This window comes from Bufo gargarizans, chromosome 6 (assembly GCF_014858855.1).
Source record: "Bufo gargarizans isolate SCDJY-AF-19 chromosome 6, ASM1485885v1, whole genome shotgun sequence".
Classification (NCBI taxonomy): Eukaryota; Metazoa; Chordata; class Amphibia; order Anura; family Bufonidae; genus Bufo; species Bufo gargarizans.
Genome location: NC_058085.1, coordinates 288,019,218 through 288,046,671, shown reverse-complemented (window position 1 = coordinate 288,046,671; position 27,454 = coordinate 288,019,218). Strand labels below are relative to the sequence as shown.

The following is a 27,454-nucleotide window of genomic DNA, read 5'->3' as shown; positions in this document are numbered from 1 at the left end:
AAAGAGACAGATTTACTCTAAGATAGGGTTTTAATAAGGGCAGGGGTAAACAGCTTTACATGGCATGAAATAAAGTGGCAGATTTATCAACTCAAGTCCTGTCAAACTCAGCAAAGCATCGCTGGTTCTTGAGAGAATAAGTTCTAAAAAAAACAATTCCTGGCATCCATCAGCGCCTTCTAAAGCCTCCACGTCTGTTTCCTCCTCTCTGGGATGAATTCCTGTTATTGCCGCCACGTCTTCTGTCAAAAGATCTTCCTCCTCCTCCTCTGCCTCCAAAACCTCTGCCGCGGGAGCCTTCCATGTCACTCCTTGACTCCTGAAGTTCGGGTAATTCTGTTGCGACTGAAAGCTTCCAGCGTCTTGAGCTGCCCCAGGCGTCCTAGAAGACATACAGCGCCACATTAAATCTAATTGCGCTTATTACGTTTTTCTAGGGGTAGTAAGCATGAAAACGCAAAAAATCCAAACACAATCGGTATAGCAATGTGGCAACTTCAAACAGCTGATCAGTGAGTAGTGCTGGGAGTCGGGCCCCCGCCGATCAGATATGGAGATATTGGAGTTTAACAAGTAAGGCAAGTTACAGCATTATCAAGCAGGGTTAAATCCCACACAGGGGATACATTGACATCATGATATATCTCTACAATCTTGCATCTAACACTAAGAGAGATCCAGTCTCGATCAGGGAGAAGTAATCAGCAGATATAATGAAGCAGCAATCCAGAGCACGAGATCCAAATATTATACAGCAGACGCATGAACCGTATCGGCCACAGAATACATGCATGCATTATGTAAAGTTAAAGGAGATGAACACCACTCTCCCCACACCTTGTGAAACTTTTGTGGGCAATTCCTGTGAATAAATACAATCCATACTCACAGCGTGGTTGACCAGCGATTTCCATTGACCTAGTGTGGGTGGTCTATAAGCCATCCATCTCAGAGCAATGGCTTTTCTAGCGAAGAACAGAGTCTCACTCAAGAATACCCTGCGATAATGTCCCCAGATCTCATCTAATACACCCAGAACACCAACCCTAGGGCAGAGCGGTACTGAGGAGGAGACCATAGTTGTCAATACCTCTATCACTGCTCTCCAGAAGCCTTTTAAGTACATACAATCCCACATGAGGTGCCAGAAATCAGCGTTACCTGTAAGAATCTATGGCATCTATTGTGTGGTAGTCTGCCCATTTTGTGTAGTCTAATGGGAGTGAGGTAGCTTCTGTGCAAAACAAACAACTGGATCAACCTGTTGATTGATGGGGAGACCTTCATCGGAGCCATCAAGGCTTCATTCCAATCATCAGCCATTAGCGAAGGTATTGAGATTTTCCACTTTCCCTCGATAGCAAGGGGGTTCCACAGCATTCGATTACTCAGCAGGTGCGTATAAAGCACAAATGATACCCATCGGGCCCTGTGATCTTAGAATTCCTATTAAAGGGTATTTTGAAATGTTTTGTTCTCTTTCCCCAAATTGAGCTGTTAGCGCGTGTCTCAGTTGCAGATATCTAAAGAAAAAAATTCCGAGGTAACTCGAATTTCTCCTGCATCTGTGAGAAGGAACGCAGAGTGCCCTCAACATATAGGTCTCGCAGGATAAGGACCCCATGGGATTTCCACAGATTCACTCCTTCCAATTCTCTCAAATGAGTAAAGATGGGGTTATCCCACATTGGAATATCATCCGTGAGATCTTTGAATGACTGCATCTTGACAGCACTCCATACCTGGTGAGCCAATCTATGTATAGGGAGCAGGCGTGTAGGGATGGAATGTGACTCTTCCAATAATAGGGAAGACATGTGTAAATATTCCTTAAGGTAGTATTCCGCGTTCGGCAATTCTGATGCTGAGATCCAAGGAGTTAAGAATTTCAACTGACCAGCCAGGTAATATGGGGGGGGGGGGGAAATCGGGCAGGGCAGCTCCCCCCCTCTAGCTTAGATCTCTGCAAAACATTAAAGGGAGAGCTTCCGTCTAGACCAAGGGTCCTCAAACTACGGCCCGCGGGCCACATGCGGCCCACCGAGGACTCTGATCCGGCCCGCCGGGTCTTTAACAGTTAACCTTAGGCCTACTCGCATCTGTTCTCCGCCTCCTGCGCCCTGGCTCCCTCCCTCCGATATCAGCTCTGCTCCGGCGGTACGTTACGGCTCACTGACGTCACTCGCCTCCTCTCAGGCGACGCTGGCGCGTGAACTACAGTGAGTGAGTTAGCGCCGCCGCCCGCCCGGAGCAGAGAGAACAGCCGGAACAACTGTGTGTCAGTGTGGCATTTGTAATATTAACATTGGGGAGACAGTGTGTGGTGGGCATTTTTTACAATGGGGGGGTGGTGGGGCGGCAGGGCCGATGCGGCGGACATTAAAATGGCGGCCACTTGTCTGTGGGGCAAAGTAAAATGGTGGCCACTGTGACAGTGGGGGGGGGGGGGGAAACGGGCAGTTAGCTGGGTTGGCATGCTCTCAAAGACACTTGGATAACGAAATGCCAGTCTGCCTGTCAACAGGTCAGTCAGAGTGACACTTGGATAATGAAATATCAGGGTGCCAGTCTGCATTTCAATAGGTCAGAATCTGACCTATTGAAATGCAGACTTGCAGCCTGATATTTCATTATCCAAGTCTCTTTGGGAAACAATCGAGAGCATGCCAATCCAGCCAACTGGCAGTTTTTTTTCCATGGGGCAACCATGATAATAAAATAGCATCCTACTTATATACGCATTTCCTTTCAGGCCCGTTATATAGGGAGAACCCCGTCCGTTATATAGGGAGAACCCCGTCAGGGACTGATCTGGTCTGCATGGAAAAGCCTGCAAGAGGTAAGTGTCCACGTCGGGGGCAGAGGCCTGTAAGTGGGGGTTCTGGTTTGGAATGGCTATATAAGCAGGAAGATCCTATGTTAGTGTCATGATTGTCCCATGGAAAGGATCTTCCTGCTTATATAGCCATTCCAAACCAGAACGTCAAATCATAGTTTTGATGCCTTCAGTGTGGATCTACAATTTTCATAGTCATGAAAATAAAGAAAACTCTTTGAATGAGAAGGTGTGTCCAAACTTTTGGTCTGTACTGTATGTATATATATATATATATATATATATATATATATATATATACACACACACACACACACACACACACACACACACATATACATATATACATACACACACACACACATTGGTATTTTACTAATAGCAAGTTTGAATCCCTAGGAAACAATGATGTCAAGAAAAAGAAAAATTGACTTGGAGTGTAGGATATTCAAAGAACAGTGGACTTACGATTACTTTTTCATGCGGTATAAAGAAAAAGCTGTGTGTCTGATATGCCAGAATATAGTTGCTGTGTTCAAAGAATACAATTTGCGTCGCCACTATCAAACTCAACATAAAGATAAATGATTGTTTGGTCGGAGAAGTGAGAAAAGATAAAATATTAAAACTGAAACATACATTGACAACTCAGCAAAATACTTTTGTGAAGCAGAAGCAGCTAAATATTTCATCACTGCGAGCAAGTTTTCAAGTTGCCAAGCTAATAGCGCGCACTGGCAGACCATTTGTGGAGGGAGAATTTGTTAAAGAATGCCTTATTTCTGTTGCCAAAGAGATGTGTCCAGAGAAGTCCGATTTATTTAGTACAGTGAGTCTTTCGGGACCTACAGTGACACGAAGGATTGAAGAAATGGGAGACAATTTGCATCAGCATTTGCAAACCACTGCAAAACATTTTTGCTATTTTTCCTTGGCACTCGATGAAAGCAATGATGTTCGGGATTCTGCCCAACTTCTCATTTTCATTCGTGGGACGAATGACTATTTTGAAGTCACAGAAGAGCTTGCTGCACTGCAAAGCATTAAAGGTACAACCACAGGAGCGGATATATATGAAAAGCTTTGCCAAACTGTGAATGGTTTGGAGCTGGATTGGGCTAAACTAGCCAGTGTGACAACTGATGGTGCTCCTAGCATGGTGGGGTCTAAGAAAGGAGTAATTGCTCACATAACCATCCTCATCCAATTACCATACACTGCCTCATCCACCAACAAGCGCTGTGTTGTAAATCACTGAAGTGGGACTCTGTTATGAAAATTGTGGTATCTTGTGTTAACTTCATTAGAGTTCATGCACTAAACCACAGACAATTTCAGGAATTTCTGTCTGAGCTAAATGTTGCCTATGAAGATGTTCTGTACCACACAGAAGTCCGTTGGTTGAGTCGAGGGAGAGTTTTGAGACGTTTCTATGACTTACTTCCACAGATTACAGCTTTTCTACTTTCAAAAAACAAAGAAGTACCAGAGCTCAATGATGCAGAATGGAAATGGCACCTTGCCTTTCTGACAGATATAACAGAGCTACTCAACAGTTTCAATCTGCAACTTCAAGGAAAAGGGAAGCTCATCTGTGATATGCAATCACATGTGAAAGCATTTGAAGTAAAATTAGGCCTCCTCATCAAACAAGTTAAGGAGGAAAACTTCTGCCATCTCCCCACAACTCAAAACCTGTTAGCAGAAAAACCATTGGTTCCATTCCCAAACAAAACAGGTGTGGATTCACTGGAAACTTTGCAAAAGGAGTTCAAATTTAGATTTAAAGAGCTTCATCTCCATGAACAGGACATACAGCTTTTCCGTAACCCATTTTCTATTGACATTGAAAATGTGGATACAATTTACCAAATGGAACTAGCTGAACTGCAGAATTGTGACTCTCTGAAAGACGCATTCAAGTCAAGCAGCCTTCCTAATTTCTATGCATCTCTCCCCTCTGAGACATATCCTAATCTCAGGAACCATGCACTCAAAATGGTAACCATCTTTGGCAGCACTTATGTCTGTGAACAGACTTTTTCCAAGAATGAAACATCTGAAATCTCCAACCAGATCTAGATTAACTGATGCACACTTGCATCACTTGTTACGACTAGCAGTGACAAATATGGAACCGGACATAGACCATCTCATTAGCCAAAAGCAGGCCCACAGTTCCCATTGAAGTACTAGCAAGTCTGCTGATTTATTTTAACTTTACAAAATTTATATTGTATTTTTCACTTCAAAATAACATATGTGCAGTGTGCATAGGAATTTGGTCATAGTTAAAAGGATTTTCCCATCTTGGACAATGGGGGCATATCGCTAGGTAGGATATGCCACCATTGTCCTATAGGTGTGGGTCCCACCGCTGGGACCCGCACTGATATAGAGAACGGAGCCCCGAAAGTGAAGGAGGGCGCACTGCGCATAAGCAGCCGCCGTCCATTCATTTCTATGGGGCTGCTGAAAATAGGCTATTTCCGCCAGCCTCATAGAAATGAATGGGAGCATGGTCAGTGCATGCGCAGTACACTCCCATTCACTTTCGGGGCTCTGTTCTCTATATAGGTGCGGGTCCCAGCGGTGGATATTCCCCTATTGTCCAAGATGGGAATACCCCTTTAAAAAATATAGTCCGGCCCTCCAATGGTTTGAGGGACAGTGAAGTGGCCCCCGGTTTAAAAAGTTTGAGGACCCCTGGTCTAGACTCTCCTCAGATAAAATTAGCCTCCAGTGAATGATCGCAACCAAAGAATCCCCTCGGTACCGGTGTGCATGCATGTGCCAGGAGATAGACCCTTGGGCAAAAGAATCATTTTGACCAGGTTTAATCTTCCCATGACTGATAACGGTAGAGACTTCCACGTTCTGAATTTATCAGTAAACAAGGGTTCCAGGGGTGCTATATTTAAAGAATATGCCAGTTGGGGATCTCTGGTGATCACAATCCCCAGGTACTTGAGACGGTCCACCACCAGTAAGTTACAGTATTTGAGGGCCACGTATGTGTCCATAGGGGCATAACTGCGGATTTCGTCCAATTTATGTGCAAACCTGAGTGCTCCCCAAATTTTTCTATTATTTCAATCACTCTAGGGAGCATAGTCTCAAATTCATCCATAAAAAGAAGGAGATCATCCGCATATAAACCCACTTGATCTATCCTGTCTCCCATGCTGATGCCTCTAAAGACCTGATCCTGCCTGATTCTGAGGGCAAAATGTTCTATCGCTATGGCGAATAGTAGCGGCGACAGGGGACATCCTTGCCTAGTGCCTCTGTGGAGCTCAAAAGACTCTGAATGTGACCCATAATACTAATATGCTTGCTTTGGGAAGTTGGTATAGTATCTCCACCCACTTGGTAAACTTAGGGTCAAAGCCAAAGCTCTAACACTTCTATTAAGTACATCCACTCCAATGAGTCAAAAGCCTTGGCTGTATCCTGCGATGCCAGGGCCCAGTGCTTATCTCCTGCCATTCCCATCTGCGCGATGGCCTGCGCTCTCCTAATGTTATCAGATGTCGCTCTACCCGGTATGAATCCTGACTGATCTTTATGTACTATAGTGGCGATTACCTTGTTCAGTCTAGTAGCCAATAGCCTAGTAAGTATTTTATAATCTAGGTTCAGGAGCTAAATTGGTCTATATGACCCACACTCCAGAGGGTCTTTGTCTGGCTTCAGGATCACCACTATAGTAGCATCATACATGGACTCTGACAGCCGATGCCAGTGCCGAGTAGCTAGATATAATTTAAGAAGTTAGGGCCCCAATACATCAGCATAGTTAGAATACACTTCTACCGGAATTCCATCCGGGCCAGGCGCCTTACCAGCCAGCAGCTCCTTTATTGCCATTTGGATTTCTTCTAGCAAGATGTCAGCTTCTAATAGGTTCCAATCCTCTACGCTAAGCTGGGGATGTACTACCTCCATTAAATAAGTCCCTAAGTAGTGAGCTGCAGACTTATAAAGATCTCGATAGAACCCCTTGAAGCATTCCAATATATTCCCGACTGATTCTACCACCAAGCCCTCAGAATTCTTTATTCTAACAACGGGGGGGGGGAACATGCTGTTACTACGTACAATTTGAGCAAGTAATTTGCCTGCCTGATTACCCGTCTCAAAGGATTGCTGCTTAAAAAAAAAATAATAATAATTATGCTCACTCTTTCCCCTGAGGTGCATCATATAAAGCAGGGGTGCACAACGTTTCCTGGTCGGGGGCCACATTGCCAGACTGAACCAATGACGAGGGCAGAAATTAAAATTTAAAGGGGTATTAACAACTGAAAAACTGTATTTATGGCCGATTGAACATGTGGTATTTACCATTAATGTCTGGTTACAGTTCTGGGACTCCTATCTAATGGGAAAAATACATGTGAGCAGCCACAAGACAGACATACATGTCTGTTATTAGATGGTTGGGGGCCGCACAGAATGGTATCAAGGGCCGCATGTGGCCCCCGGGCTGCAGGTTGTGCACCCCTGATATAAAGCCTACCTTTAAAGGGGTTCTTCACTTTCATTTAACTGATGATCTATCCTCTGGATAGATCATCAGCTTCTGATCGGCGGGGGTCCGACACCCGCCGATCAGAAGCTGATGATCTATCCAGAGGATAGATCATCAGTTAAATGAAAGTGCAGAACCCCTTTAAGCATCCAATCCTGCCTATTCACTTCAGAGGGATTAGACCTAAACAAGTTCTCTGCCTCCTTGCAATTAGTATGCAATTCCAGTTCCTTGCGCGCAGAATCTCTTTTGATATAGGATATGGACGATTTGAGACATCCCCTTAAGTAGGCTTTCATTGTCTCCCAGAGTAGCAAATCATCCGTCATCTCATCCTGCACTTCCAGAAATAGCTGAAGCTGGTCAGGAATTCTATCATTCACGGTTATAAGAGACAACCAGAATGGATGAACGCGCATTTTGATACTCTGCTTGACAACATCATGGAGTCTGAGTTTAGCAAAGACCGGTGCATGATCCGAGGGTCCTTGTGGTCCATATCCAACAACCACAAGATCTGTGTAAACTGCTGCATTGCCAAGAAGATAATCAATTCTGGACAAGGCACCCCTGGCAGGAGTAAAGCAGGAGTACTCCCTCTGAAGCGGATGTTTCAGTCTCCACATATCTAGCCATCCCAGTTCATTAGTCATTCTAGAAAGGATGGTGACATGTTGAGTGCAATCACCTTCTCCCATCCCTAAGTGAAATCTATCCATTTTCTTCATGCATCACTAAAGTAAAATCCCCCAAGCAGAGTAGTTTAGCATTAGGATACTGCGCAGCGAAGCTCATCGCCACCTGGAATATGGTTAAAGTAGCAGGGGGGATTGTATATGTTGACCACAACATATGGAGCACAATTGATGAATGCATATACTAGAATATACTGCCCTTCTGAACCTCCCATCTAATGTTCTTATGAACAAGTATAGCCACTCCTCTGGAATGCGTCGACCCGTACGCATTCAGAGACCACTGAACCCATGGCCTCCTGATTCTATTACCTGTTTCTGGTGTCAGGTGGGTCTCCTGCAACCCCAGAATATGAGGATTGTACTGGCGTAGATGAGAGAATACAGCAATCCTATTCCTAGGGCTGCCCAATCCTCTTATATTCCAGGATACAACATTCAAATCTGCCATCTATAAACGGAAATCTTATTCGCCAAATAGATCAATACCCCAACACCAGAGAGATAAAGATCCTCTTTTTTGGACCTGCTCTCATATACCCTCTGCGCTAAATTAGTATGAATAGTGTACCATGCCTTTAACAGAATAAACCGTATATAGGGATGCGAATGTTTCCCAATAGGGAGTTGGAGAAGAAAAATAATTGGGGGTTTTTAACACCCATGATATAGTTTTCGATTATTTAGACTTATTTCCTCATACTATTAGAGTAGTTGTTACTCATGTAATTGTGGCCACTAGAATGAAAATTGCCTACTTTTGGAAGAATCCAAACCCCCCTCCACTAGCGGAAATTATAAATGCTGTTAATAACAACTGTCTATGTGAGATGTTCAATGCTTCCATATCCAATAAACGAGCCAAGTTTAAACTTGCATGGGATTGTTGGCTTCACTCCAAATTTAACACAGTCCTAACAGATAGGTAAAGCTCAGATGTACTTAACACTCCTTGTCACTCCCCCCCCTCCCCCCCCCTTACTCCTTTATATCCATTTCCTTTCCTCTATTCTCCCAATGTTACTTATAGTAATGTTTATATAACCTGCTCTGTTAATTATTATGTTAAAAATGATGACACCATACAGAGTATATTAGAAGATTTATAATGATTCTTAATGCTGCAGACAAAACATACATTTTGGGCTCTGTATGTGACACTTACCTGTTCTTTTTCTTCTGAAAACAATAAAAATTATGTTCAAAAAAAAAAGAATAAACCGTATATAACTTAACTGTAGTGCAACAGATAATTGAGTAAACCTGTAAATGAGGACATCGCTGCCATCCTGTAGTGTGGCTGAGTTACCGGAGACCTGCATAGGGCAATATGATGTTAAAACCTATGCAGGCGTCTGCTCAGCCCCGTAGCAAAAAAAATTATATTGCATAATGCGTGCACATATAGAGATTTGAAAAAGGAGAAAAAAAGGAGGAAAGGAAGAAGGCAGCATCCCGCCGCCATATCAGAGTGGAGTATTATGGACTCAAACGCTTCACTAGTGCAGAATAAGTCAGCGGAACGCATCTAGCAGGTGAGTAACAGTGTGAACCAAATACTTGCGACTTCTGCAAAGGCAATAACATCAACGAGGTCTTGGGCGACTGTCTCTTGGAGATCCATTCCTCCGCTTTCTTTGGATCAACGAAAAAAAAATGTTTTTTCTCCATCAATTACCCGAAGACGTGCCTGATAAGCCATGGAGTATTGTAGGGTTAAATCAGGTAGTCGTCGCTTGACTGAGATAAGGGGGCCCTCTTCTTTTGTAGCTCAGCTGAAAAAAATCAGGAAATAGCAATATATTCGCACTTTCATGTTTGATGTCACGCTTGTTTCTTGCTTGACTCAGGATAAGATCTCTATCCTTCCAAATAAGCATCCGCGCCAGCAGGGGCCTTGGGGGGAGCTCCTGGAGGGGGAGGCCTGGTGGGAACCCGGTGCGCTCTCTTAACAGCGTAGGCGCCAGAAAATGGCGCTTCAGGAAACTGCGCCTTGAACCAAAGTTCCAGGAAAGTGGCCGGATCCGAGCCCTCCGCGCTCTGGTAGACCCAGGATCCTGACATTATTGCGTCTGGCTCTGTTCTCAAGGTAGTCACACTTTTGCTGCAATAGGTTCACAGACCTTTCCACATCGTGCACTCTGCCAACAAGTGGTCTAGTAAGATCTTCTAAAGCCGAGAGAGACCCTGTCTTCTGTGTGACACACTCGCTCCCTCAGCTGCTGCACATCTTGCCTCAGCAGGCCCAGGTCCACCTTCACTTCTTCTATTTTGCAGGTTAGTGAAGTCTGACAGGTGGAAATTGCGGTCAGAAGCTGGTCAGAAACAGTTTTTAGGGTTTTTTCAAGCTCCCCCGTACCTTCCGCCTCTGACTGCTGCGCTGCTTGACCTCGCATGACTGCCGCTCGCGGTGTAGCAGGGGCAGCGGCGGTGCCATTTTGGGCCTCTTGCCTCACATTCTTTCAGCTGCTGATTGCGCTTTTCTGGGGCCCATCGCTGACTTCACAGGTCTCCTCCTTTTGTGCACTTGCCACTAGGTGCTGAGGGTGGCCAGTATGCCAGGATGGTGCAAGATTCTATACGGGGCGCGGAGCAGTCTTCAAGTGCGTGCGCTCATGTCGGCAGTACCTATCTAGATATTTATATCCCAGACAACCCTTTTAATATTCAGCACCTTCTACATTCTAAATGTCTTTGCTGGGAAACAATGAAATGCACCACATCAAGGACTTACCTGCATTTCCTTAAGAGTTTCTGGCTTTACATCAAAACACGCTCCCTGTTTGGGAAAAAAAAAAAAAAAAAAGCAGCTTTAATAATAATGAATTAATAATTGGACTCCAAGGTATCACTCAATAACAATAGTTTCAGTGACTCAATGGGGGACATTTAGTAAATGTTTTAATTAATTTTTGAATCAATATCTTCTCCCATTTGCTCTTTAGTGGAACGCCAAACATAAATGGTGATAATCACAAAATTATGGAGCAAGCCAAATGGATGCCATAATTTGCGCCTTTCAGTTTCTCTGCACTTTTCTGGAGTGCCAAGAAAAGGGGAGGGGCTTTGCGCTTCCCGCTGGACTTACTATAACTTTCACTAGAAAGGGTCATCAGTTATAGCCGGTCTACCCAAGCCTATAGCTGGCATAGATTTCAAGGGGGTTCTCCAAGCTTTTAATATTTATGACCTATCCTCAGGATAGGTCATCAATATCAGATCGGCGAGGGTCCGACACCTGGCATCCCCGCTTTCAGCTGTATGAGGAGACTGTGCGAGCAGGGTGCAGGTGCTGTCTCTATTCCTGCTGCGGCTATGTGGGACAAAGCAGCACCTTGCAGGAAGAGACGGCACATGCACACTGCGTGCCGTTCTCCTCATCCAGCTGATCGGCGGGGGTGCCCAGTATCGGACCCCCACTGATCTGATATTGATTGACCCATCCTGAGAATAGGTCATCAATATTAAAAGCCCGGACAACCCCTTTCAGTTAATGGCGCATGATAGATCAGAGAAGCACCTAATTTATTTAGAGGCATCCGTTTCAATAAATTAGGCGCAACTCACGCCAATGCAGGGAAATCAAGGCTGAAGTAAGAGTACGCCAGTCTTGACAAATGTCCCTCAATGTTTTTGGCATACTGAGGTCACAGAGAAAGGTCCCTGCTCTGGACCCCATACTTAGAGATGGCTCTTCATATAGGGATTCGTGCCCTGAAGTACTCAGCCTCCCTTGTTTCACATACAGAGACTTCAGTGTGAGACATGTAAGGGCGCCTTCACACCCTGCGGATTTTGTGGCAGAAAGTTCCAAACAGTTCCAATCATTTGAATGGGGCACCAAGCACATGGATTTCTGCAGACCCCATTCAGGTCAATGAAACTGATTTTCAGTCGCAGAAATTTCTGCAACAAAATCCTCAGTGTGTGAAGGCTCCCTAGTACTACATGAGGACACCAGCAGTAACATCTGAGTAGGAATCCTTAGCTTAGTGAAGGCTCCTGGCACTTAGTAAAATGTCATTATCACTGGAGAGTCCCTTGAAGTGAAAGCCACTAACCGTACCAAATAAACATCCCTTTAATAGTGCAAGACTTACCATGAGGTTCTTTAGTGGGCACATTCTGTGTATTTTTGAATCAATATCTTCTCCCATTTGCTCTTTAATGGAACGCCAAACATAAGAAAGGGTGTGGATGGCCACTGAACTCTCCAATAGCACTGTAACAAAGCCCTAAAAAAAGAAAAAAAAATATGATATGAACATGCAGTGGAGTTCAAGAGGTTGTTTCAGATAAGTCTTGGACGAATCCTGCAACTGCTTAAAATATTGGTAAATGGGTGCGGCGGTCATGTGGTAATTAATATCCTACCGACACTATAGGTGATGTGCAAGTGTGTGGAATGGTCACCACTGCAGCCAATCACATGCAGGACCGGACCAGTGCAGCAAAGAACAGCACTGGAGAAAGGAGAGTAGGATTTTTTTTTAAATTATTTTAAGCAATTATAGGCCTTGTGCAAGATTCTTATTTCCAACAACTCCTTTAAAGGGGTTTTCCGGGACTTTAACACTGATGACCTCTGATCAGTGGTGGTCCGACACCCAGGAGCCCACCAGTCATCTGTAGCCTTTTCCAGATTTGCCTAGGCCGAATGACATCATGTTAATCAGTCAAATGGCCGAGGAGCAGCTCATCTGAAGTGAATGGAGCCGAGTGCGATACCAAGCACAGCCGCTGTCAATCAGAACAGTAGAAAAAAAAATAAAAAATCCAGCAGCAGGCTCAGGATTAAATCCAATTTCTTTAATTCTTCATGATAAAATCCATAGGCTGACCAGACAAGCGAGGTCCGACTTGCTTGTCTGGTCAGTCTATGGATTTTATAAAGAAATTGGATTTTATCTTGAGCCTGCTGCTGGATTTTTTCTACTGTTCCGATTGATTCCTGGTCCAGGATCCGTGCACGGCGAAGGACGATGGTGGGCAAGCGAAAATCCTTCCCCCCCCCCCCCCATATATCAAGCACAGCCGCTATACAATGTACGGCGCTGTGCTTTGTGAGCTGAGAGAAGGCCGCGGTGCTACTGCGAAGGCAGATGCCTGCTCAAACAGCTTATGGGTGGGGGTCCCAGATGCCGGACACCCACCAGATACTGATCCTCTCCAATGGGGTTCATCCTCAGCAGAAATCAGACAGACACAGTAGATCTGCCCTTGACAAATAGGTGAAAAATACAGGGCATAGTATTTGTTAGTTAATCACACTTGTGGCATACATATTCATGCTTCTTAGTATCTCCAAGTGCATTTCACATAAGTAAGGATTCTCACCGGCTCCATGTTAAGAAGTGATCGCTGCTTCAGGGATGAAGCCCCAGAAATATGAGCCAACGCTGCTGCCAATGCATTGACAGCCCCTTTCTTTTCGATGAGCTCCTCTGCGTATGTTTTAAACTGTTCAATGACATCAGCCGAGACAGAGTCCAATGACCTGGAGGGGGGCGGGAGGACACAAAATAACTTGGTCATTACATATGGGTAATCTGTCCATTTGTAAGAATAGCAAAAAGTATTATTCTGATTAAAAAAGTACTCCCAGAGCTGGGCCCAGCTGCTGTGAAACTACAACTCCAAGCATGCTCCATTGACTTCTATGGCAGGTCAGAACAGCCAAGCAAGTGTGTATGCTGGGAGTTGTATTTCCACAACAGCTGGAGGGCTAAAATATGCTGACCCCTGCACTAGAGTCACATCTCCTATACCAGTAACCTTATGTAAATCTGTCAAGTGTACCCCATTTGCCAGCCAAAAACACCCTCCAACACTGTTTTCTAAAAAAATGATCATTCGCTGCCATAACAGCTTTATTCCCCTTTCGGGATATCATGCAGTAGTGAATAAACATTTAATTATTATTACTTGATGGCATCAGCACTGGATGACTTGGCCACATTCAATATGGATGGAATTCCGACTTTCTTGAAGGTGATCCCCTACAGGAAGACAAAATATTCTTACTTTGCATATGAATGCACCAAAGGAAAGCACGTAAACCACTTTTTTAATAAATACCATAAAATCCTTCTCTCTTTGGATGCATTGGGGGACACAGCACCATGGGTATATGCCCAGCTGCCACTAGAAAGGAAAAGTGCTTGGCTCCACCCAGATGGGCTATACCCTCTGCACAGACACTAAACTAACCAGTTGGTACTAAAGCAGTAGGAGCACCAAAATCCAGATCGAAAAGTGAAGCCAACATATCCTAAACCAGAAGGAGGACCAATATCGAAGAGTCCCGGGAAACCGAACAAAAAAAAAAAAAAACCAAAAAACAACAAGGGTGGGGTCTGTGTCCTCCAATGCATCCAACGAGAAAAGGATTTTACGGTAAGTACAAAAATAAATTTGTATCATGAATGGCATTGGGGGACACAGCACCATGGGACGTCCCAAAGCAGTCCCCGAGGGTGGGAAGAAACAGCCATGCAAAAAACCTAATGCACCTCCGATTGCAGAACCTTGCGACCCAAACTGGCATCAGCAGAGGCCAAGGAATGGATGTGGTAAAACCTGGAGAAGGTGTGAACTGAAGCCCAGGTGGCGGCCTTGCAGACCTGGGAGGCAGAGGCCAGATGACAGACCGCCCAGGATGCCCCGACCGCCCTAGTGGAGTGAGCGGTCAACCGGAAAGGGGGATCCCGACCCTTCGCCACATAGGCTTCCTTGACAGCTGACAATCGAATGAGAGATGGTGGCTTTGAAAGCTTGTAAAGCCGTATGTGAGCCCTCAGGAACGACAGAGTCCGAAAATGACGGAAGGACTCCGTTAACTGGAGATGGTCGGAAAAACTGTTTTTTGGTGAAAAACCAAAAAGGGAGACAGGCAAGAGAGCACCGCCAGCTCCGAGACTCTGCGAATGGAGGTAATCGCAACTAGAAAGGCAACCTTAAAAGAGACATCTCCTCCAAGGGCTCAAAGGGAGGGGACTGAAGGGCATCTAAGACCAGATTTAAATCCCATGGTTCCACTGGAGAACGTAAGGGAGGGACGCGATGAGCCACCCACTTAAGGAAGGTTTTCACTTGGGAACGAGAAGCCAAGTGCCTTTGGAAAAGAACAGACAAGGCCGAGACCTGACCTTTGAGGGAGGCCAGGCGGAGAGAGACCCTTCTTGAGGCCGGCCTGAAGAAAGGCAAGAATCCTAGGGGCAGAAAAAAGGATAGGGTGAACCTCGCCAGATTCACACCAGGCAAAATAAGCCTTCCGGGTACGATGGTAAATCCTGGCCAACTGTGGTTTACGTGCATGAAGCATGGTTTGGATAACTGACTGAGAGGCCGCGGAACCTCAGGACCGCGGCTTCAACAGGCATGCCGTTAAATGAATCAGAGGTAAACTCGAGGGGAACAGCGGACCTTGCGAAGGAGGTTGAAACGCAGTGGTAGCCGCCATGGAGCGTCAGCGAGCAGGAAGACGAGATCTGCGTACCACACCCTGCGGGGCCAGCCTAGAGCCACCAATATCGCTTGGACACGATCCATTTTGAGACGTTTGAGTACCTGAGGATAAGGGGTGGGGGGGAAGGGATACAGGAGAGTGAATTGGGACCACGGGAGCACCAAGGCGTCTGGCGACATAAAGCAGAAGTTTGTGATTCAGACTGGAGGCGAAAAGATCCACGTCTGGGATTCTACAACACTGACAGAGCTGTTGAAACACCTCTGGATGGAGAGAGATTACTCGCCCAGGTTGAGACGTTAGGGACTGAGGAAGTCGGCTGCCCAATTGTTGACTCCGGGGATGTGGACAGCGGAGATCTGCCGAGGGAGGCGGTTCAGCCACCAAACGCAAGTCCCGGCGGACCTGAGGGGATCGAAGCCTGACAGACTTTTTCCACCAGGCAAGAATTGAATGCTGAAGGGACCGGTTTGACTGAACACACGGCGCCGGATCCGGCGTTCAGTCAAAGTGTTCAGGATTTTGGGCCAGAGGTAAAAATACAACATGCTACGGTTTTCTGAAAAGCCTGATCAGTCAAAAAGACTGAACTGAAGACATCCTGAACGGATTGCTCTACATTCAGAATGCATTAGGATGAAACTGATCAGTTCTTTTCCGGATTTGAGCCCCTAGGACGGAACTCAGCGCCGGAAAAGAAAACGCTAGTGTGAAAGTACCCTTAGTTACTACCGGTAGTAGTTGTGCCACTACAGTCATTATATTCTGGACCTCAGCTAAGGACATGTTCACACAAGGCAATTATTTTTCAATTCCGCTTTGATGTTTAAGTATGCCATTCACTAGTTGAGGTACACTAAATAGTATTCAAAGAGTTTACAATTATATCAATAGACAAGGTCAGCCAGGAGAGCAATTTAGTTTGACATACCGTACTTCTCTCAACATTGTTCAAGTAATATCTGTCTCTGGATTCATAAAGGGAAATGCAGATTCCTGTGCGTCCTGCTCTGCCCGTGCGTCCCGAACGGTGGACGTAAGAATCTGCTTCCTGTGGGGACAGCATACACGTTACCGATGGAGGTCACAGTCATTGTCTTACCGCTCCCACTTGCATTAAAGTCACTCACCTTTGGTGCAGAATATAACACAACAAGATCGACTTCTGGAATGTCTAGACCACGGGCAGCGACATTGGTTGCAATTAAAATATTAAAAGAGCCACTTCTAAAGCCTTTCAAGATGACTTCCCTCTCCTTTTGCTGAAGATCTCCATGTAATGCTTTGGCGGTCTTAAAGTAAAATAAATAAATAAATAAGCATTTTACCAGAAGTCCACAGTTAAAGGGTTATCTTGGAAATAATACTGATGACCTATCCTCAGGACAGGTCTTCATTATCACATCAGCGGGGGCCCGAGTCCTGCTGATCAGCTGTTTTGGGAAGCTTCAGTGCTCACCGGAGCAGTGCAACTATGCCATGTGACCGATGCATGGTGACATCACATGACTTGGGAAGACGCCACAGCGCTCACAGAGCAGCTGGCCTCTTCCAACAGCGGATTGGCTGGGGGCCCGGGTGTTGGACCCCCACCGATCTGATATTGATGACCTATCCTGATGATAGGTCATCAATATTAATCCTCAGAAAACCCCCTTTAATATCTCCAGAACGTAGGGCACGCTGACCTGCTTTAATGAGGCGCAGTTTGTTGACAATTCGTGAGCTTCCAACTTGGAGTCACAGAAGACAATTGTTTTTCCATGGCTTCCACTGTACACCTGGATGACATCACCAAGGACGACTGATTTCTGGAATCTGTTACACTCAATGGCCAAGTGCTGTAAGAAAAGACACATCATTCATAAATCTAGAAATACAGAAGGAAAACTCACAATAATGCCTCAGTGATGGAGAGCCAAAACCAGGAGCGGCTCTAAACACAGAACAGGTGCAGATCTTTCCCTTATACCACATGTCTGTGGAGGCTCCAATCCTGGTTTTGAATCACAATCACTGATGCAAATCGTGATTGAGGTTTAGTAAAGTAAGATAGACCAACATCAATCAGCCATGATTGGGAGCTGGTTCCTGTATTGTGAGGGATATACCAAACACGATGATCTCATGGGTACTTGCTCAATGTCTCCATGAGATAGAGGCAGGGGCTCACCACAACAGCCGAGACCAGAGCTAGCGCTGATCCCCACAGCTTGAGCTCTTAGGTGCTGCGGTCAATAGAGATGGTGGCATAAAAGTAGTTAACAGAGGCAAGGGACAATTGTAGGGTGCTGATGAGTTATCATAGCAGCAGGGGCCTTATAAAGCCCTCCAGGCCTGCCATTAGTTTCTGCCCATTAGGCTATGCCAGTAGCATAGCCAAACAGTGTACTACTGTCAGGCATTAATGCCAAGTATGCCAAAGATTTATACAAATGATCAAAGGAACCCTGCTTCACAAGAGTGAATTAAGTTTTGTTAAAAGTAACAAGGACAAGTAACTCTGGAAAAGCCCTGACACTCAGTTATAGGGATTGTTCAGGTTTCTCATACCGATTGCCTATCCTCAGAATAGGTCATCAATATCAGATGGGCAGGGGTCAGACTCTCGACCGCTGCTGCATTGTCGATGCCCTGCAGGTAAACATTGAAGAGAGCGCAGGGCTCGTACAAGCGCTGCAGTCTAAAAGGCAGGTGTACCAGGAGTCAGAAACCCCCTGCCACCACCAATCTGATAAATATTGATGATAAGTCAGAAGTTCCAGAAAACCCCTTTAAATCATAGTACATAACCACCATAACCAACAGATCCTGTTCAGGAAGACTAAGTGGATCTGTAGTGAGAGATAATATCCAACAGGTCCTCCTTTATAAAAGAGTGCTTGTACAAATTCCTTTTAGAATAACTCTCCCTTTATTCCCTTCTTGTTCTTAATCATTAAAAAAAACAGCACATGTGGTCGGATCCCACATCCAAGAAGTGTGAAATATAGGACTCGCCTCCACAGTGATGGCAGCCCTCTGACTACGGTGTCCAACAAGGTCGATTTTTTCATAAACTTTTTTCATGTATTTCTTAGCAACATTATACATCCAATCGGGGCAGGTCGCAGAGAAGAGAAGGGTCTGAGGATTATCATCTGGATCTTCAAAATAGAAGGGAAAAAAAAAGTACATTTTAAACTTCAGAACAGACAGCAAGTCCAGTCTTGTATCTAAGTGCTAGTAACATTCACTAAAAACACCAGCAATTCTTTTTACGTACCAGATTTATAACGAGCAGATAATATTTCTTCAACTTGCTCAGAAAACCCCATGTCAAACATCATGTCTACTTCATCCAAGACCACGTGTTTCAGAATGGTCAGATTCAGCTTGTAGTTCTGGATGAGATCTCTTATACGGCCAGGAGTCCCCACCAGGATATCGATCCCAGTTTTTATGGCAAATACTTGAGGAGAAGACAAAAATAAATAAAATAAAAAAATATATAAAAAATTAGTTTAGGCTTTTTCAGCTACCCAAGCAGATGGCACTGTGACATAGGAGAGGCCTTTTGGGGAAGACACAGGGGGTACATGGTGCAAGTGGGGTGGGGTGCAATAGAAGACACACATATGGAATAAAGCTGGTGTCAAAGCTTCGTAGCTCAGTCCAGTAGTAAAATGTCTTTACCCATCATATCTACATTTTTGGGACAAGACATTCCACAACTCCTCCATCATCTGTGGAGCGAATGGCAAATATATCAATACTTCAGTCTGTCGTGGACGCCACCTCACCTTGCTGCTGGTAAGGAGACCCTCCATAGAAACAACAGGTCTTCAGCTTTTTAGAGATGCTGCGAACTTCATTTGTTATCTGGATTGCCAGTTCTCTGGTGGGTGTGAGGATAAGCACCTAAGAAAGAATTAGTCGTGGCGCATTAGTCCATCCACTTACTGCAAAGCTTAATTCACACAGTGTTTGATCAGCGATTATGATCCAAAACCAGTTGCAGGTCAAAAACAGAGAGGAGGTGCAGATCTTACAACCAACCTGATCTCTGTGGAGGCGCCACAATCAGTGATGTGTGAACTAGGCCTAAGCCCAAGCAGAATTGCTACTAGATCCTAAAACACATCAATAATACATTTCATATACAAAGCATGTAAACGTGTGTGGCTCTAGGCTCACATTCAGCAAGCTACAAGGGTCTTACCCTGGGGGGTCGTCCTTGCACCAATGGGGATTTGTCCTGGATTAGTTTTTCAATCAGAGGGATTGCAAATGAGAAGGTTTTGCCAGTACCAGTGCGAGCCTGGACTACAACATCTTTACCACTGTAAGCAGTATGGAAGGTTTTGGCTTGAATAGGAAACAGGTAAGTCACTCCTTTTGCTGTAACACAAGACACAATGATATTGAGATATTGAGACCATGTCCGATAAAGGTTACTGCCACAGGTACCAGAACAGGTGTGGCATACCTGCTACAGAAGAAGCACATGCACACACTGCAGAATATGTGCGGGTTTTCCGTGCAGATAAAAGGCAGCGTAGTACAGGACTAGCAAAGTGTATGAGATGACACAAGTCATAACACTTTGCAGATTTTTTTTCTGTGCAGAAACTGACCTGCAGTATGGATTCCAAAATCCACAGCATGTCAATTATGTTTGCGGTTTAAGCTGCAGATTTGACCCCTTTTCCAATGAAGAGGTGAGATCTGCAGAAAAAATGCATTAAAAAATAAAATAAATAAGTTACAAATCGTGGATTTTGGTGCACAAATGCTGCACTGATCCGCACAATAATTTTTTTTCTCCCACACCTCTTATGACATGCCAAACCATTTCAGACTGGGTGAAAGCGCCCCCCGCAGGCACCATCTGCTGCTTGAGGTCTGGCCGGAGCTCCTGCTCATCCCTAGTGGCGACGCATCTAGGCCGGAGTAGAGCAGGACAGGCTGAGCCCTCTACTCACTGTATATATACAGTGGATATAAAAAGTCTACACACCCCTGTTAAAGATAAATCATTTCAGAACTTTTTCTACCTTTAATGTGACCTATAAACTGTACCACTCAATTCAAAAATCTTTTAGATGGAGGGGGAAAAAAAACTACAAAGAAAACACAAAAAAAATAAAAAAATAAAAAAATAAAATAGTGGTTGCATAAGTGTGCACATCCTTTTATAACTGGGGCTCGACCGTCCAAGCTCTCATCATTGTATATACCGCAGCGCTACAGACAGGCTGAGATCACTATACACATACTTTTTGTGTCACTATGTGTATAACACACCTATGTGCGTAATATGTATGTGTTAAAGTGGCCCTATGCGTCTGCAAGATGTGCCAATGTGTGTATGTAGAAGTCTCTCCATTTAAGTAAGGCCTCTTTCACATGCGGGCCGAAATACACGGGCGCCGTTCCGTGGGCAGTCCGCATCACGGATGCAGACCCATTCACTTGAATGGGTCCGCAAATGCGGAACTGAAGCACAGAACGGAACCCTACGGAAGCACTATGGAGTGCTTCCGTGGGGTTTCGTCCCGTACTTCCGTTCCGCAAAAAGATAGAACATGTTCTATCTTTGTTGCGGAACAGCCGGATGGCAGACCCATTCAAGTGAATGGGTCCGCGATCCGCTGCCCCACAGACTGAGCTCGTGCATTGCGGCCCGCATTTTGCAGGCCACAGCACGACCACGGGCCGCACACAGCAGTGTGAAAGAGTTTTTATACACATATATGTACACTTTGAGGCCTAAGATGTTTTTGCACCCACAGAATAACATGCTAGTTATGCCGCACTGTGAATACGTAAATTTTAAGTTTAAAAAATAATAAACCGTTTTCTTTACCACTCCCCAAAAAAAAAATAATAATAATATATACACACACATTATATGTACCCCACAATAGTGTCACTAAAAATACTATTTGCCCCACAAAAAAAGAAATCAAGCTCTCATATGGGTACATTGGCATAAAGTTAATGGCAGAAAAAAAAAAAAATACAAAATTAATAAAAAGATAGTCCTTAAATTGAAAATATTAGCGATGCAAGATAATTGCACATAATGCAGACAGATACGCACCACCAATACATCTGAATGATGCAAAAAAAATTAAAATAAAAGATGGCAACCCCACTTCACTGGATACAAGAGCCATGAAAGGGGGGGGGGGGGGTCTTTATCTGCCAAATTGTAATCACTCCTGTGACAGCTAGAGATGTATGGTAAAGGGGTTGTCTGGTTTCAGGAGTGAATTGGACACCACAAGGGATCCGCTGGCAATAAAGAAGTGATTATTATGTACTTGACAGATCCCACGCCTGCGCTATGGTTCTCCCGGGCAGGATCTGTACACCCCAGTGGTGCAGTAAGTTCAAAAAACATCTCACCGGTAGAAGTCTGTGGGCCTGTCACCAGCTATGTCCACTGGAGGAACATATAGGGATCGCCTGTCTTGAGAACGGCTATAAACTGCCTAATGCAGCTAATACAGCAAGCAAATGTAAAAGCATGAACCTTACCTTTTAGATTTGTAATGGTTTCTTCACTAATAGGATAATTAGAAAAGTCGCCTTCCTTTTTTTCCAAGGCGGTCTCCTACAAAAGAAAAACATTTTGAAGATTACCCGCAGCCGTTCCAGTTTTGATTTGCACTGGATTTGACAAATGTCCCCAATGTACAAATCTACTTGTCTTCTAGTATCTTGATTTGCCAAAAGATCTGCGAATGCACCTTAAGGCCGAATGCACACGTACGTGAGCGGTCCGTGAAACCACGGGCTGGATTCCTGCTGAGTGGAGGAGCGCACGGTGTCATTGGTTACTATGACGCTGTGCGCTCCCTGCCGCCGCAATACGCTAGTACACTGGTATGATCTATACCAGTGTATTACTGTACTGTGGCGGCAGCAGGGAGCACACGGCATCATAGCAACCCATGACGCCATGCGCTCCTGCTCTCAGCAGGAATTTCAGCCCGTGGTTCCACGGACTGCTCACGGCCGTGAAAAACGGCCGTGTGCATTCGGCCTAAAGGGGATCTCCGGGCTTTTAATATGGATGACCTAGCCTCAATTTTGTGTGAACTGCTGCGCATTTCTGCACTAACTCTGTGCCAGAAACCAGGTGTTACTTGCTGTTTTTGGTGCACATTTGATCTGGTTTTGCCGCAGGTCTCAGTTGAAATGGAAAGGGCGAAATCCGCACCAAAAAAAAACAAAAAAAAAAACAAAAAAACTGACATGCAAATCTGCACAGCAGGCCAAGGTCCGCCAAGACGATTGTCGGGCATGTGGCACCCTGCCAATCACATACTGACTGACTATCCTGGGATAAGCCTTTAATATCACGCAGTGGGAGCCCGTGACGAATGTATTGCATTTTCTGCCCGCCCAAACACTACATAGGATCAGTGTATGTGCCCCAATCACCTTGCGTACTCTCCGGAAACACATACCTCATCATCCGATTTGGTTTCCTCCGCGTTCGCCTCTGCCTCGGGCTCCGTTTTCCTTTTCTTTGCTTGTGGGGCATCGTTATTTGTGGATTGTACTTCTCCATTCTCAGTCGTTGAGGTTTTCTTTGCTTTGGATTTTTTACCACTCTATCAAATAAGTACAGATTGTAAAATAAGGTGAATGGCAGAAGTGACAAAGACAGGGGTGGATATGATATAGGACAAAAGTAACGCAAATCGATCGCTCGATCCCGATCTTCCAGAGGGATGGGGCGATGGAGTTACCTTTTTGCCGTTGATCTGTGGTTCGGATTCTGCTGTGTTTTGCTGTTCTGATTCTTCCTGCTCGATTTTTGGCGTTTTCTTCTTTGATTTCTTGACTTTAGGAGCTTCGGTGACTTCCTGCTCCTCGTCTATCTGCTCAGCTGCTTCAGGAGAACTCTCTTTTTTGGCAAGCTTCTTTTTCTTCTGTTTCGGTGTCTAATGTAAGAGTGCAGGGAGAAGATAAAAGGAGTCCATTAGTATCAGGTCCCAGAGGTGACAACACCTGGTCGGGTCACAGTCACGTCCTACCTGTTTATTGTTATTACAGTCTTCGGTCACCTCTTCATTGATATTAGACACTTGCTCAAAGTCAGGTTCTTCTGTTTCCCCATTGTGGATTTTTCTTTTCATCTTCTTGGTTGTGGGAGTTTCAGATACTTTCTGGAAGACAACCACCGTCACGTATGAGACTGAGATTCAGGGGGCCCCTAACACATTCATAGACAATTTGGGGCGACAGGCGACTTCAAATGGACTCTTAGATTTACCAAATTTTGGGAAATACTGAGGGGCATTCATTAACCTAGTCACACCCCTATTGCAGCGTTCAAAAGCTGCAAATCATGGCGCACCGTATCTGCACCTATTTGAGTTTCTCAACACTTTCGAAGGGCATGGCTTAGCAGGAGGGGGCGGTGCCTATCACAGCCTGCCAGATTTACTCCAAGGCTAATTTCACACTAGCGTCTCAATGTGCCGGCATTGTCAGACGCTGCCTGAATGTCCGCCAGCCCCATTAAAGGGTGATCCGGTAATATATATATTGACGATCTAGGATAAGTCATCATTATCACATTAGCATCTCCGACCATTCTGCGGTTTCAGGGACCCACCGCGGTCACCGGAGCTCTGGTGAACGATGCGGACTACCGGCAGCATACCAAGCACAGCGCCGTACATCGTATAGTGGCAGTGCTTGGTATTGCAGCTTGGCTCATTCACTTCTATGGCATCACATGGTCTAGAAAAAGGCAGCAGCGCTGATGGAGCACCAGCATCTTCTAACAGCTGACGGGTGGGGCCCCAGAGGATAGACCATCATTATATTTACCTGGAAAACCCCTTTAACTATAATGGTGTCTGGTGGAGATCCGTCCGCAACCCAGCAAATAGGCCGAGAATTTGCCGGACGAATACCACTGTGTGCAGCTGTTTTAGTCCGGCCGCTTCTCTGCGCATTTGTCGGTCCCCATTATAGCCTGGAGCTCTAAAACGCTAGAGTGAAACTAGCCTAACTTACATATATTATAGTTCAAGTCTACGGCAGCTCCCAGCACACGAGGGGTTGTCCGGAGAAGCACGCGATTTCTAAGAAGTATCTGCCTCTTAATAACTTAGGCGCATCCTACTCCAGCACAGGGACCAAGACTATGACGTAGGGGAACTCCTGCCTTGATAAATCCTCCCCCAACTGTGTAATATAGCAGTAAAGTCAGGCGACTGAAGGCCCCGTACACACTGGTGAGGAGCTGCCAAGAGGGATGACTGATCTCACCATCACAGCGTGTACAGGAAAAAGTTTAAAGGGAACCAGTCACCAGGATTTTGTGTATATAGCTGAGGACATGGGTTGCTAGATGGCCGCTAGCACATCTGCAATACCCAGTCCTCATAGCTCTGTGTGCTTTTATTTTGTAAAAAAAAAACGATTTGATACATATGCAAATTAACCTGAGATGAGTCCTGTATGTGAGAAGAGTCAGGGACAGGACTCATATCAGGCTAATTTGCATATGTATCAAATCGGTTTTATTACACAAAAGCACACAGAGCTATGGGGACTGAGTATAGCGGATGTGCTAGCAGCCATCTAACAACCCATGTCCTCAGCGCTGTACACAAAATCCCGGTGACAGGTTCCCTTTAAATCCAGTTTAATTAAATATTAAAGGGGCTCTCTGGGATTTTTATTTTATATTGATGACCCATCCTCAGGATAGGTGTTCAATACGAGATCGGTGGGGGTCCAACACCCCTGACCATCAGCTGTTTAAAGAGGCCCCGTTGTTGTATGTGCCCCCATAGACACTAAATAAACACAAAATGCCCCTTTCTAAAGAGGTTCTCTAGAACCTTTATATTGATGGCCTTTTATTTTCTTTTAAAAGTGCAGTTATAAATGCACCCAGTCTGTCACCATAATAAAGGGTGACAAAAGCACATGTACCATGAGGCCTATATATATAGTGTTTTTTTTTACCCTATGCTTGAAAAACAAATATTTAGATTATTACTAGTTGTGCCCATGGACTGAGCTAGAGAACTACAAGTCCCAGCACACACATCTGGGACCATGATGAGAGTAGTAGTCCCCCCAGCTGCGGACATGTGTTTTCCCGGCGCGGTCAGCTGATGCGGCCACAAGGAGCCCGACAACCAGCACGGAAGCGCCCCCTGCCGGCAGCCCGCCCGCTCACCTTCTTCTTGCCGACTCCGCTCTCCATTTCTCCGGTTTGAAGTAATCCCGGCATTAAATTTCGTCTCTAAAAGTCCCGCACCCAAGAGAGAGGGGAACGAGCAGCGGCCACGCTACAGGGGGAAGCGTGAAAAGGGAAGAGGAAACGACGTCATGTCCGGGAGGCGCTGCGGCCGCTGACGTGTAATGGCGGCGACCAGTGTCCGCACGTGCTCTGTGGGCGGAGGGAGCCTGTTTGTTTCGGAAGTGCCGTGTCTGTGACTGTGTTCTGAGGGAGCGCCATGTGTACTTTTACACATGATTCGCACAGTCGCCAAGTGCGTCATGTCCTGTGCGGTACCGCACATGCGTAACGCATGGAAATCATAGTTTTTTTTTTTTAGGGATGAGCAATCCATCTGAAGTCGATTCGCTCATCCCAAATTTACTATAAGTAGCCCCCAGGATATTGTGACCACGCCCACATGGTACATGGCCGCAGACACGCACTGGTCCAGATGTACTAATGTGTCTGCGCCAAAAATCTGTCTAAAAAAGTGGGGCAGGTAGAGTTTCACAACCTTCAACTCGTTCAGGTGGCCATGTAATGCGGGTGTATATCTAGGGAATTGCAGAGGCAGAAATACACCCACATGGGCGTCAGAATAAGGGCTCATGCACATGGCCATATGTATTTCGCGGTTCGCAAAAACGGATGCCAAAAAAATACAGATGACGTCCGTGTGAATTCTGCGGAACGGATGGATGTTTTCAGATGGACACTGCGCATGCGCTGTGAGCCTCACCAGCGGTTAGGGTAGGGAAAAAGCACTGGCCCGTAATTTTTCCCTACCCTAACCGCTAGTGAGGCTCCCGGCGCATGCACAGTGTCGGCCGGTGTCCAGCTAACTGCTGCGAAATTTCCCTACCCTGTCCTTGTGTGCCTGCGCGGCGTGGCACACCTCCTCGCGTCATGTCCGATGGGCCAGAAGTGACGAGGGTAGGGAAATCCAACGGAACACCGGCTATATTTCCTATAGTGTGGAAGCACGACCACCGCTGATGGATTGCAAGGGTTTTTCACCTTTTTGTTCCTCTTCACTGCTGAGCTCTGCCTCCCTGCACTGGTCACGTGATGATGACATCCTCACAGGTCCTTCACCTCCACAGCTGCTGAGCTCTGTATTCCTGCACTGGTCACATGATGATGACATCATCACAGGTCCTTCTCCACATCATTCTTCTGGTTTTCACAGCTATGTATGTGTAATTAGGGGGTGGGCCTTTCCTGCAGGGCCAGGCCTCCTTCCTCCACAGGCCCCATAGCAGCTGAGTGGTCACCCTCCGTTAGAGGGACCATACAGTCTGGAAGCGACTTCACCATAGATGATTTATCCACAAAACATAAATGTCTCAATATTGTCAATCCCATTCTGTTTTCACTAGATGGCGCCACAATACTGTTTACAAAGAGACAAGCTTTTATTTGCTATGTCTTCTTCAGAAGGAATTGGGGGATACTATATCTCCTTATGGAAAGTGCCTTAAAGGGCTTCTGTTATCTAACCCCTATAATGTCCCCCTCATGTAGTTTATACTTACCCAACTCCCCGGCACCATCGCTGCATCTTCTCGTTGCCCGGATCAAAACATCTGGCAGGGTGGAAGGCGTCAGCAAACAGCAGGCCACGACTGGGACGAGTCTCATTAACATTAACCCCTGAATGACGGCATCTGAAAGG

General features: G+C 45.5%; 1 protein-coding gene across 1 annotated transcript; it reads right to left on the bottom strand.

Moving 5' to 3' along the window:
* Positions 1-11: 11 nt before the first annotated feature.
* Positions 12-25,892, bottom strand: DDX21 (DExD-box helicase 21). The gene is made up of 17 exons (XM_044296440.1): positions 25,735-25,892; positions 23,567-23,698; positions 23,279-23,473; positions 22,994-23,140; positions 22,059-22,134; positions 19,735-19,913; positions 19,316-19,433; positions 18,799-18,984; positions 18,534-18,679; positions 17,222-17,374; positions 16,664-16,825; positions 16,465-16,584; positions 13,991-14,064; positions 13,403-13,562; positions 12,166-12,300; positions 10,800-10,844; positions 12-382 (listed from the first exon to the last, which is right to left on the bottom strand). Exons 1-17 carry the CDS (start codon positions 25,786-25,788, stop codon positions 170-172), a joined length of 2,295 nt encoding a protein of 764 aa, XP_044152375.1. The 5' UTR covers positions 25,789-25,892; the 3' UTR covers positions 12-169.
* Positions 25,893-27,454: the final 1,562 nt, after the last annotated feature.